The sequence below is a fragment of the Alexandromys fortis genome, unplaced genomic scaffold (genome assembly GCF_014885135.2).
Source record: "Alexandromys fortis isolate MF-2015 unplaced genomic scaffold, M_Fortis_MF-2015_v1.1 scaffold_207, whole genome shotgun sequence".
NCBI lineage: Eukaryota > Metazoa > Chordata > Mammalia > Rodentia > Cricetidae > Alexandromys > Alexandromys fortis.
The window spans coordinates 2,238,423-2,252,188 of NW_026068106.1; the positions used below are offsets into that span (position 1 = coordinate 2,238,423).

General features: G+C 43.7%; 1 protein-coding gene across 1 annotated transcript in view; it reads right to left on the reverse strand.

The window, feature by feature from the left end:
* Nucleotides 1–11,548: 11,548 nt before the first annotated feature.
* Nucleotides 11,549–13,766, reverse strand: part of Il17f (interleukin 17F) — an 8,486-nt gene continuing 6,268 nt past the window's right edge. The window contains exon 3 of the mRNA XM_050124120.1: nucleotides 11,549–12,453. Within this exon, the coding sequence (XP_049980077.1) occupies nucleotides 12,216–12,453 (238 nt within the window). The 3' untranslated portion in view covers nucleotides 11,549–12,215. The remainder of the gene's footprint in view (nucleotides 12,454–13,766) is intronic.

Consider the following 13,766-nt stretch of genomic DNA (forward strand, 5'->3'; position numbering starts at 1 on the left):
TCATATGGAGCTCCCACCATCATTCTTCAACTTCAGGAACGTCTAGCACATGCATACATGTCCAATGCGGTTTTCAAAAAGGCAAAGCACACAGGTCAGCTCAAAGCAGGGACATCCCATAGGAGGTGGGCCGTGAATGTAGAATTGGATCACAGCATCTGAAGAAACGATGAGACAGGGAGGCAAGATGGCTCAGCATGGTGCTTGTTAACAAACTTGACAACCTGAATGCAATCCCAGCCTACATGGTGGAAGGAGAAAACTGAATCTTGAAAATTGTCCTCTGAACTTCATATGCATGCTGTAACATGCACATGTGCATGGAGAGAGAGAGAGACCCAATAAATACATGAATTTATATATTCATATATTTATAAGGAAAGGAGAAAGAAATCAGACTCCAAGGCAAGTAAGGTTCCTGCAGAAATCCTCATGGGGATAGGAGAGAGCAACTTGTCATGTATGTATCCAGTGGTTATGTATCGATTTCAAGATGGTGATCCAGCTGCCAAGTGCTATCTTTTTCTGTCTGCCTTTCTAGACCATGAGCATAAGAGTTAAGAATGTTTCCTTATTGACGTGTGTCACAATGATTGAATCTTAGAAGCTAGAGGTTTTTTAAAAGACATTTTTAAAATTATGTATGAGTGTTTGCACACAAATGCTGGTATCCCCAGAGGCCTAAAGGTGCCTTTGGTTCCCCTGAAGCTGGAGTTATAGTCGTGTGTAAGTCACCCAATGTGAGTTCCAGAGTGGAAGCCAAGTCCTCTGTAAGAGCAACAAGTGTTCTTAACTCCCGAGCTATCTCTCCATTCCTAAGGGCAAAGTTTCTAAAGAAAGGCTAAAAAAATTAAACCTACCTTTCCTGGTAATGAGTTACTACCTTAAAAAGGGGCATTTTTCAGCAGCTGTCAAAAGTGATTCTTCAAAGAGGACGTTAGAGAAAAGCAAAAAAAATTAAACCTACCTTTCCTGGTAATGAGTTACTACCTTAAAAAGGGGCATTTTTCAGCAGCTGTCAAAAGTGATTCTTCAAAGAGGACGTTAGAGCAGAGCACAGAGATGAACTTGGCAGGCAGAGTTTCCTTCTGGAGGTCCACAAACCACACCACTTAGCAGACGGTCTCTCTCCCTGGTGTTGAGACCCCGTCAGAGTGAAAAGTGAACGGCTTTGCAAATGCAAGGGGAAGCTCATCCTAAAGACATGAAAAAGCTGCCCACAGAGCCACATAACCGCCCCTACTCAATCTAGCAGCGGTATTGCCCTTTGGTTGGAAAACGCAAAGCTGGATAAAGCCATGGATTCCAAGCACTCCATGTGTTTAGGATGATTGTCATTCAGTGTTTACTTTATGCTTAACCTTGAACTTCTAGGGTGACAGGGAAGGTCATTTTGGAGGCCCTCAATGTAGGTCAGGCATCTTGGTTTATGTTCGTGGAAGGAGCGCTCTACCAACACAGACTTCCTTCCCCTGAGGTTACCGTAAGAAGTTGCCTATTTCAGGCAGATCTTGAGAGGCCAACTTTGGGTCCCAGAATGCTCTTCATCGTCTCCCACACAGAACAAGCCGCACTCAAACTGAAACAGCATCCTTACTGTTTTCTTTCAGAACCCACCACAGGGGTGAGTCAGAGACATTTCCCAGCCTGGCTGCCTGCTGCTATCAATGTTAGTCAACTGAACTGACCACTGGATAAGGGAAATCACCTGTGAGAAACTAGGTGAGCTGAATGTCTGCCTGAACACATGAACACAACTTAGTGTTCTGCACAAGGAACCAAGCAGAGAGGATACAAACAGATGAATAATGATTATTATTTCCAGAAGGATGCTCTTCCAGCCTGGAAACTGGATGTTTAAGATCATCATAAACTCAAATTGAGGAAGAATTACTCTAGTAAGAAAAATTTTCAGGGAAGATGGCTGGGGATATGACTCAGTTAGCAGAGTGTTTGCCCTTCGTGCAACAAAACCCTGGACGCACTCTCTAACACCTCATAAAACCCAAGGTGGTGTTGACCACCTGAGATCCCAGCACTTAGGAGGTAGACACAGAAGATCAGAAGTTCAAGGTCATCTTTCTTACACAGAAAGTTCTAGAGCAGCCTATACTACACCAGGAAGAGGGCAAGGTAACAATGGCACTTGGATACACATAGAACTATACTGGCTTCTTATCAGTGCTGTTACAAATTCCACGGCATTCATTCATTCCCGAATAGTTCACTGGACCAAAATCCTTAGCAGTGGCGCCACGCTTCCTCCAGTCCTTGAGGAACAATCATTTGTCTGTGTTAGCATCTGAAACTGGAGTCAGGCTAGGGACTTCCTTAAGAGTTGCAAGGCCCTGAGTTCAATCCCCAGCACTGAAAAACAAATAAAAACAGTAATAAAATAAAAATTAATAACAAAGTGTCAGCCCTCTAGTTCCTTGCTTGTGGTGGCTTCCTCTATCTTCAAAACCACACTGTGCTGCACCCGGTGTTGTTCTCCGAGTCCCTTCTCTCTGTCCGTCACCCTGCCTGTCTCAAGGACATTGGTGGTCATATTTAGGACTCACACAGATAACGCCGGATAATCTCTCAATATCAGAATCCTTCATTTAGTCATATCTGCAAGTTCCTTTTCTCATACATAGTAATATTCTCAGGCACACATTTTACAATGTAGCTATCTTTGGGGACGAATGAGTGGTAATCCATCATGCACAGTCCCTTATGCACAAATACTTTTCAGATAAGAAACTCGTGCATACAGTGCTCTAACAAACTGAACACAGCGGACAAATTCCCACCGTGCTCTAGGGGCACTGCAATGCTGGCTGACGGAGTGCTAGTAAGTGAAGCCCGAGGCTTGGTTGCGTTGACGTCAGAATTTCTGAAAGGAAAGCGTTTTCTGCCTCGCATAAAAGTATCTTGAAACCTTTTTTTCTGTAATAAGAAATACACATATTTGGTTTTTTTATTCATGCAAATGCAAAATAGAGCAGTTTGGTTAGCAGGGGTCTCTGGGGATTCAACTGCTCTTTGCATTGGGTGTTCCCCAAGGTCATTTATGCTGTGGGCAGAACTGCATCCCGGCGAATTGTGCATTTTGTGAGGATACCTTTTCACCCTCGGCCTTTTGTTCTGTTATACATTGTTACCTCTCACAGGACCAGTATGCACTTGTATGCTTCTGTGTCTGTAGTGACCCAAACCACAAAGATGTAACTGTACTGTGATCAATTCTTGGTGGATGCTAAAACGCACGATATAACTGGAGGGCTGGGGTTATAGCTCAGTGGTAAAGAATCTGCTCAGAATGTCTAAGGCTCTACATTTGATTCCCAGAAACACACATACAAACCACACACACACACACACATACACACACACATAAACACACACATACACACACATACATACACACACATACACACATATACACACATACACACACACATACACACACACACATGCACACACAAACATATACACACACACACACAAATGGACCAGTTTCAATCTAATTCACGGTCATCTAAACTCACAACTTTTAGGCTGAATGAACATTCAGAAAATAACAAGAAAGAATGCTGGCCTAGAGACTGGAAAGTTGGATCAGTGATTCAGAGCACATACTGCTCTTGCAGAGGACAAAAACTTAGTCGTCAGCACCCATTTCAGGGGAATCACGGTCACCTGGAACTCTAGCTCCAGAGGATCCAATGTCCCTGGCCTCCACAGGCACCCGCACTCGTATGCACATACCCATCAAAACACAGACACGTGATTAGCAATAATAAAAGTAAATCTTTTTTTTAAAATGTACTGGGATGTGACACTCTAAAATTACTCTTCTATTAGTGTGATTGATATTATCATATGTTGAGTCAACTAGAAATTTTCTGATGCAAAAATCACTGTCACTTTTTGATGTCGAGAATCAGAAAATGCTCATGGGGCGGTTGCTCTTGGGATCCTGTGAATAGGATGGTTCTGTGGTCACAAGCTCACACCATTGCTACCCACTCAAAAATGAGGACTGGGGAGATCCTGTATTACACTGAGAACCTCTGTGGCCTCCCTGACCAACAGCTCATGGAGAGAGATACCGTATCTGCCACTGCGATTTTGTTAGGTGCAGCATTAATTCAGCCATAAAGCTTACACCTTCCTGGATCTCATATTTTTTTAGTTGACTTACAAAGTAGGAGGTCTTCATATGGCTTTTTCATGCTCCCTTCATTTTGATTAACCCTCCCCCTCCCTCTCCCATAACTTCCCTTCCCTCTGTTCTCATCCCTGTTTAAACTCTCCACCCTAGGGTTCCCCATCTCTGTACTTATAGCATATGGTGTGCTGTTCCCCCTCCCTTGGGGCATCCCCCACCCCAAACCACTCTATTCTTGTTTCCACCTTCCATAGGTATTCCAGGTTCAACATACCAATCTAAAGATTAGGAGCTCAGATTGACACATGAGACAGAGCAGGCAGTGTTCGTCTTTCTGAGTCTGAGTTACCTCACTCAGTATAATTTGTCCAAGTTCACTCATCTGCCTGTAAATTTAAGAATTTCGTTTGCCTTTACAGACGAATAAAACTCCATTGTGAGTGTGTGCCACGTTTTCATTATCCATTCGTCAATTAGTAGACATATAGACTGAGTCACTTCGCTGGCTATTGTGGATAAAGCAACAATGGACACTATTGAGCAAAATCCCTGTAGTATGATTCAGAGTCCTGAAGGCATATGCCCTAGAGAGCTACCTGTAGCACCTCTATTTCTAGTTGGTTTATTGCTGTTGTTGATGATGATGATGACCTGCCCCCAACCCCGTTATGATCTCTGCAGTGGCTACTGTACCAATTTATATTCTCACAAACAGTGAACAGGGGTCTGCTCTCCCCACATCCTCTCCAACATTTGTTGCCACTTGATATTTTTATGGGAGCCATCCTGACAGGAATGAGAAGAGTTTCAAAGGAGTTTGAATGACCTTTTCCCAATGGCCAAGGATATTGAACACATTTGAAAATGTTTATTTTCAAATTCATAATTCTGTACGAATTCCATTGAGAATCCTCTGTTCAGACCCCACGGCCCATTTTTTTTTTCCAAGTTGCGTTGTTTGTTTTCTTAGGGTTTAATTTGGTTTATGCTCTTGTTGGTTTGGTTTTGGTTTTTTGTTTTAGGGTACTTTTTTGTTGGCTTGTTTGTTGTTTCTGTATTCTACATATTAATCTTCCATCAGAGATATAGCTGGCAAAGATTTTTCGCCCATATGGTGTCTCTCCACTTGGTTAACTGTTTCAGTTTCTCTTTATTGTCCACGACTGCTGACCTTATTCCTGAAGACGCCGTACTAGAACTGAGAGGGCAGCTTTCTCCGGCTAGCCAGCTTCCATAGTACTGGACAATGTAATGCAGGCTGCCAGGCAAAAAACGACATAAGCTGCCCGACCTAACTGAGAACACTACAACTACAGTACCAATTTGCCAGACAAGATGTGCCCACTGGTCCAACAGTGGCAAAACCATTATGTGCGCAACCAAGCCCCCTCTAGTTTTGAGACCCACTCCACCAGAAAGAATATAAGTCTGATACTATCAACTTGGTTAAAAGCCCAGGGTTGAGGATGCTTTCATCCCTACAGTGGCTAAATTGACACAGTGCCAAGCTCCCTTCTAAATAATTCTGCTTATACCCAAAGACAAACACTGCTTTCAGACTTAATCAGAGAAACTTCTCTTCACAGATGATGTCAGCAAAGGCAGAGATGAATAGATGCTCCAGGTGCTGAGGTTAAGGGACAGCTGGGTGCTCAGACTTCTGAATCCCACCACATCTACAGCTCGGGGAATGATATGGAAGAGCAAGCAGAAAGAATGTATGAGTCAGAACATAGTGGGAGAGAACTGTGAAATTCTATCTCCTGGGAATGACGCATCAACGCAATCATGATTTCACAGCAGCAGCTGCGCCTGCGATGTACAAGACAGGACCTGTCAACAGTGAGCTATAGAAAGGAAGGGGGCACCTGAGCTTCTGCCCCGCCCTACTGAAGTATAGATAACTGATATTCTGGAGGAGGGGCAGACATGTCTTTAGTGATAAAGCCACCAATGAGCTCACCACACTTCACGGGACAGCTCCAAGCCCGTGGGCACATAGATGGCCCTGGTTAAACTTAGTGGGACACAAAAGGAAGAGAAGTGAATGTGGGAAAGGGATTTGTAGAGAGGATGGGATGGGGAACAGTGGTGGGACGGAGGAAAGAGACGGTAAAGGAGGCAATGGTAATTAGAATGCAGTGTAAATATACACATATATATGCAGTATATACATATATATGTTTATACACATGCTCACACACACACACACACACACACACACACACACACACAAACATCCTTAGGAAAACGAACAAATTATTGAAGCAAGTGGGGAAGGTCACCGGGGCTGCTTCTTCCCCACCCCAGGGTTGGTGTCTACACAACCACAAAGTAGCAGGTGGGAAGCCAGCACAATGTCTGTAACAGGTGCGAGCAAGGCTTCTGGAAGGTACTGAGGAGGGCACTGTCAGACGGGCAGGCCTTGGGTAGTTAAGTGTCTGATGGAATTTCTTGAGATATATGAGCAGTTAGCTTCTATGTCAGCAAGTATCTGGAGCACAGTGACTGACAAGGAACTCTACAACCCAAGTCTTTTTAGTTTCTTTGAAGTAGTTAACTGTGCAATTAATTATTGAGGTACACGAGACACCATTTTTCCTCAAGAATGTAAGGAGATAGCAAACATCTGCCTTTTCCCAGAGCACCTGAGGGAATAAAAAAAAAAAAAGTCATCCTTCCTCTGGAAGACTAGGGAAAAACACATTCTCTGGCCATCAGCCCTCCATCTCTTCATTGGCTCGAATCAGAGGCTTTTTCTAGGAGAAAGTTTACAATACATTTCTGAGCTCCGGAACCTTTAAAATTAATGTCTAAAAAAATCAACTAAATCAAGAGGAACAAGAGAGTTTATTTAGGTCCTCTCCACACCCTGGATAGACAAACCCAGCCCTGACTATAAGCAGCTCGCTTACCTGTGGAGTGAGGCAGATTAATATTTCCTCCTTCACAAGATTATTCTGATGACTGGATGAGTTAACACAAGGAGAGTTTAAAGATTATCCCTACTTTGAAAACCGAGCAAGCATCAGTTTACATTACAAAGCATTCTGCGACTTCTGGGGAGAAAAAAAAAATGGCAACCCAAAAGCACAGTGGGATGATTGCATCCTTGTTCCGCTCAATAAAATTCATTCCCGTTTGACAATTGCAGATCATTAGTAATTCAACTAAGCCCTCGAACACAAATAATAGCATTGAACAGATGTTAATACGCTAAACAACATGGACCCAAAAGAAAGGATTGATTTTCTTTTATACTTTTAATTCTATTGGGGGTTTATTTTTCACACATACGATCCTGAAGGCCAGCATCTCTGTGCAGACATATTCAGCAGCAAGAGACAGAAACAAGCATTGGTTTCCTTAAGAGTTCTCACTTGGGGTTTCAGGTGACCACAGAAGGCAATCAGGCGTTTGACAAGTGGTCTGCGTGACATCTGGGGTTTCTGCCTTCTTAGTTGGTGAGAAACCAAGAGTGTGGTGTCAGCAGAACCTAGAATTTAGGAGAACTCTTGAACTTAAAGATGCTAAGCATTTTGTGGGAGCATGGCACCCCCTCCTAGGGGAGAGCCACACTGAGGATGAACTCTAGCCTTCAGCATACACAAGTGTCCAGGGCAGCCCTCCCCAGGGGCTGCTTTCTCCATATCACTAAAGCAACAAGTGCCGTAACCCACTGAGCCATCTCACCAACCGCACAGCCATGAGAATGCGGTTGTGAGGCATGGTTATGGGACTTCTGGTGTTGCCACCACTACAAACAAGGTCTGGTCCTCACCCTCGGGACATACAAAGGGCTGTGGTGTGTCAACTACAAACAGCCCAGAAGGAAACCACAGAAGTAAGCCAGCACACTCACAAGTCTATGGATTTGCGATAACTCATAAACACACCTTTCTTTAATGCATTGATTCACTTAAACTTGGAAACAAGAATTAGAATCCACACACCTTGCTGCACTAGAAACAGCCTGTTGTAGCTGGGACCTTCTCTGAATGGTTTACATTTAATTCTTCTTTCAATGGGTCTCTCAAACTTTGGAGGGAGATATTGTTCTCACTCATTTTATAGTTAAGAAAATTGAGACAAAAAAAATTTGTTCAAGGTAAGCTATTGATGTGGAAACACGTGTACCCAGAATTTTAACATGGAATATGAGAGAGAGAGAGAAAGAGAGAGAGAGAGAGAGAGAGAGAGAGAGAGAGAGAGAGTCTTTTCTGTCTATATTATATAGCTCATAAATGTTACCCAGAATTTTAACATGCATGACAGTAAGAGAGGAGAAAGAGAGAGCCACTTCTCTATATTACAAAGTTCATAATTTGTTTTTTAAGTAACTACAATAGTTACAGGCATTATATAATTTTTTGAGAATTCATGCCTAGGTATTACAGTTACATCATTTCCACCCCCTTTCCCCTCTCTAAACCTACTGAGGGGGGCAGGGCTGGGGAGATGGCTCAGAACTTAAGCTCTTGCTGCTCTTGCACAAGACTGAGTTCAATCCCCAGCACCCACACGGGTGCAGCTCCCAGCTACCCATAACTCAAGTACCAGGGGATCTGGCACCTACTTCTGGAAGCCATGGACACTGCACTGATATGCACAAACCCCCACACTCATACATGATATTAAAACCTCAAATAGAATCTTTTTAGACCCTCTGTGAAAATCACCTCCCTCAATGCACAATCACAGTCATTCTTTGTCTTAGTCTTAGTTTTGAAATACAGTCTTCTTCACTACTGGGCAACATACAAAACTGGTCCGCGCTAATGAGTAAGCAAATCGCAACTTGTAAAATGTACCTTTATCCAGTGGATCACGTATCACTCCTGAAATGTATCGCTTCTTTTCCAAATTACACCCATGGAGCAGATTACAATGAACTTCAATGCTGGGTACAAGGGTTACATTTGCTTTTGTTATTTGTTGTTTTTAGGACAGGGTCATGGTTGGGGGAAGAAAGCATGTCATTTTTCCTCTCCTCTGAGACCTTCATAATGAACTAAAAGGAAGGAACTATATGAGGAGTAGGGGTACAGCTCAGTTGCTGCCTAGCATGTCGGAAGCCCCATGAAACTGAGCATGGTAGTATATACCTGTAATCCCAGCACTCGGGAGGCAGACACCGGAGGATCAGGTCAAGCCCTAGGACGGCTTGGTCTATGTGAGACATTGGAGAGGGGATGCAAACAAGCAAAGCTTGAGGAAAGGGGGAAAAAAAGAAACAGAAAGAAACAGATATGTGCTTTCAAGTTTCTGCTTGGAAATCTCTCCACACACTGTGATGGAAAGTCTCTATTCAAAAAACTAATCCATTCAATTTTGTCTGCGTCTTCAAGCAGAATGGGGGACTTCCGCACCTCAGACTGCTCGGCAAAGCTGATGACCATAGCACGTTCATTCTGCTCCATGGTGTCTCAATCACCTGAGCAGACAGATGCACCCACGAAGCAGCCATTCCTGTCTCTTCTAGCTTTGCTAAAGAACCCAAGAACATATGGAAGCAGTGTGCCACCTCGTGAGTAGAGGAGGATGTGCAGTTTCAGCTTTAACCACAAGCCAAGGAGGCAAGCTTGCTCAGCCTCTGGGGCTCGGTGAGCAATGTGTTTGGAGATGGAGGATGTGATACTTTTATATCCTCTCCCACGGCCAGTACAAGTCCATACAGGGAGATGACTGACGTGGTTCTTTATCAGATACACTCTGGCCGTGCTGGAAAAGCAAAATGCAAAGGTCTTGAACTTGGAGCCTGTGAACCTGTTTCTGCTAGTAACTGTGACCTGAAACATGTCAACTAATTTCTCCAGGCTACATTCATAAATGTGGGAAGTAAGCCAGGGGCTATCATGGTCTATTTGACCTTTACAGTGTGAGACCACCATTAAGAAAAATATCTCTCCAATCTTAACTGACCCTCAGAATTCAGATCTTATATTTTTCACATCACTCTAACCATGCCCTTGTCCTAAAAACATTAAATAAAAAAAAGCAAATGTAGCCCTTGTAGCCAACATCAGAGTTCACTATAATCTACTCCATGGGTGTGATTTGGAAAAGAAGAAATAAATGCATTTAGGAGTGATATGTGATCCGCTGGCTCAATGTACGTTTTATGATCTGTGGTACATTGCATCGCGAGAGTTATCCTGGGAAATGTTGCCAGGCTTCTGTCGTTGCTCCAATCCGGCGCACAGAACCAGCCACAGGTGGCTCACTAGGCAAGGAACCGTACTGTTGTCTGCAGCGGGGTTCTTTAGTGAAAACTTGAAGAGAGCATGCCGCACCATGCTTCCTGTTGTTAGATCAGGTCCATGTTAGAAATGGAAGCACCGAGTTCCTACCGTCTGTCCGACCTCAAACCAAATCCCAGCTAAAAAGAACAGCCGTACAATCCACTCCCTCTCTGGAACCAGGACGCAGCAGCAATGTGGATGCTCTTAAGGCAGGCGGCACGGTAGCTGCGAAAGAGAGATGCTGTATCCAGAAAGGGGGGACACAAGCTCCCCCGAGGCTGAGACTTGCATTCCGTGTGTCCCCAAGTTACACAGGAGTCTGACAAAAGACTCCTGGTGGCCCCGTACAATCGAGAAGTCATAGGGAGAAAGAGGCAAAGGAACCGCATGGCGACGCTAATGACGGGTTGGGGATGCCAATACCAGGGCCCTACTATGCACATCTTCTTCCACTCTCTACAGCAAGTGGCGAACACAATGGTCAGTAAATGTCTCGTTACATAATGCGCCAGAAGAGCGGAGAAGTAACATGTTGCCCCCACACTTGAACTCTGTTCGCAACGTTTCCCTTAACGCTCCATGCAAGTGTAACCGAACCTCAATTGATTAATAACAATAACTCTAACAGAGTCAGAGGAGGAAACATGATAAACAAATGACATTCATAGAGAATTTCAAAATCTTTAGGGCTATAAAGTCTTGGGAGTGCAAGCTGGAAGTAGAAACAATTACTTTGCCTTAATTCCTTTCTGTGTTGCCATGCTAATCATCAAGAACAAAAAGCAACTTGGTGGGGAACAGATTTGTTTGGCTTATAACATAGAGACCATTATGGATGGAAGTCATGGCAGGAACTCATTAAGAACTGGAGCCAAGATGATGAAGGAATGTTGCCCACTGGCTTACTCTCCAAGGCCTGCCCAGCTAGTTTTTTTTTTTTTTTTTAATACAGCTCAAGACTACCTGGTTAGAGGGAGTAGCACTACCCAAAACGGGCTGTATTCTCCCACAACAACCATTAATCAAGAAAATGCCCACCAGACATGCCCAGAGACTAATCTGATGGGGGCAGTTTCTCAATTGAGGGTCCCTCTTGCCAGGTGGTTCAAGTTTGTATCAAGTTGACAAAAATTAAGCAGCACATACTTCAAATATTTTAATTAATAATATTTTATTTCATAAGTAATGAATATATTAATTTTCTACTAAGCTTTATATAATCAATAGGTCATAAATATATGTGTAGTTTGTCAAATATAAATACATAATAGTTTATGGCACCCTAATTTATATTTAGCAAATTTTTCTATGGACACACATACCAGATGCTTGCCCCATCCTTGCTTACCCAGCCCACACTACACATACATTCTGAATGGGTTTTCTCCATTTCCATCAGAAATACAAGTACTTCCTTGAACTCTATAAGAATGATATTGCACCAAAGTGACATGACTGACTATATATATGTACATATATATATGGTCATCATGTAATATAAAGAGGCTGGGCCAAGGGTGCCTTAGTTCTCCTTCATTTTCAGAAGTTCAAGGCATTAGAATGCATCAGGGCTGGTAGGTAGCAATTCTAAAACATGCCAGAAAGTTAACACTATATCTAATAGCTAACACTATATCTAACAGTTAACACTCTATCTAATAATAACATTAACACTATACCTAACAGAGCTTCAAGAACGCCATGCACACCTTACTAAGAGTCCTAGGAAGCAGAGAGACTTGAATATAAGGCTTTATGCAGAGTGCTGGATAAAGACAGGCATTTCCCCAGCTTCTTCAGTTTAACGCGAAGCTTTGTCAGGCTGTGCGGCGGACGATGGGCGTGACGCAGGTGCAGCCGACCTTCACCCGCATCTTCTCCAGCCGGAAAGAATTAGGACAGCCCTGGGGCTCCCTCCGGAGGACCAGGATCTCTTGCTGGATGGCGACGGAGTTCATGGAGCTGTCTTCCTGCCCCTGCGCATTGATGCAGCCTGAATATCTGCACTGGGCCTCAGCAATCTCCGAGGGGAACCGGTGGGGGTCTCGGGTGATGCTGAAGAAGAAAAAAAAAAGGCAAAACAGGATGTTGAGGCCAGGAGAGGAAGAGAGAAGGGCTCGGTAGCACTGGGTGTTCCCCGCCAGGGGAGGTTCTGAGTTACACAAGCGAGCTGCACAGGCTCTAGATTCTTGGACCAAGATCTAGCTGTTAAGTAACTTCCTATGCCCCAGATGCCTCCACCGTAAACACGGCTTATCCCCACACTATCTTCTCAATCTCAGGGAACTGTTGAGAGTTCTGCATAGTATGAATGCGTGTAAAGCAACCCCATAAGTAACGTTAGGGTTTAGTTCATATTAGACCTACATTTTGTTTGTGTTGTTATTATCACAATTATTGCATGTCCTTTAAAGAGAAATCGAACATCACTAGTAGGTCATCCACTGTACAATCTATAAAACTCACTGCTTGGAAAGGACTACCTCTGGCTCCAAAGACTACCTCAGTTTCTCTCTTGATCTGCACCTCTGTCTGGAGCAGGCAGCCCAACCAGCTCGCCACAGTACACAAACCCCTCATGAAGGAAGGGAGCTATGCAGCAGCCCCAAAGCACTGCTTTGTGTCTGGGAATCTGTTTTTATGATGTCTTTGAAGAATATAAGGGTATGCTAAGTGTTCCCAGGGCCTATATCTCAAGACAAAGTCACAAGATTCTACCCCACATGGCTGACATCTATGTCCCAAGCTGAGTTTTCTTCCACACACATCCCTTACCCTCGCTACTCAAAGAGTAACATCTACTCAGAGCAAATTCTTTTTTAAAAAAAAAATATTTATTTATTATGCATACAATATTCTGTCTGTGTATATGTCTGCAGGCCAGAAGAGAGCACCAGACCTCATTACAGATGGTTGTGAGCCACCATGTGGTTGCTGGGAATTGAACTCAGGACCTTTGGAAGAGCAGGCAATGCTCTTAACCACTGAGCCATCTTTCCAGCCCTCAGAGCAAATTCTTAAGCTGACCTCTGGTTTCCACTTAGCCTCGCACAGTGGCAATATCGCAGGCTGAAAACTACTACGACTTTCAACCACACAGGTGAACCCGGGCAAGAAAGCAAGAAAAAGTTGAGTTACCAGAAAAAGTGGAATTTCTGTTGGAAAGAATAAATGGGAAGCCAGGCATAGTGTTGCATGCCTGGAATCCCAGAAATCAGAAGGCTGAGGCAGAAGGATAACCATAAATATGAAGTTAGCCTGAGCTACCTAGGAAGGTCTAGGGCAACCTGGGCTACAGTGTGAGACCTCCATCTCAGAAAGAAAGCAAATGTGGGCACTGAGTACTCAGGAGAATGAGGCTTCAAAGT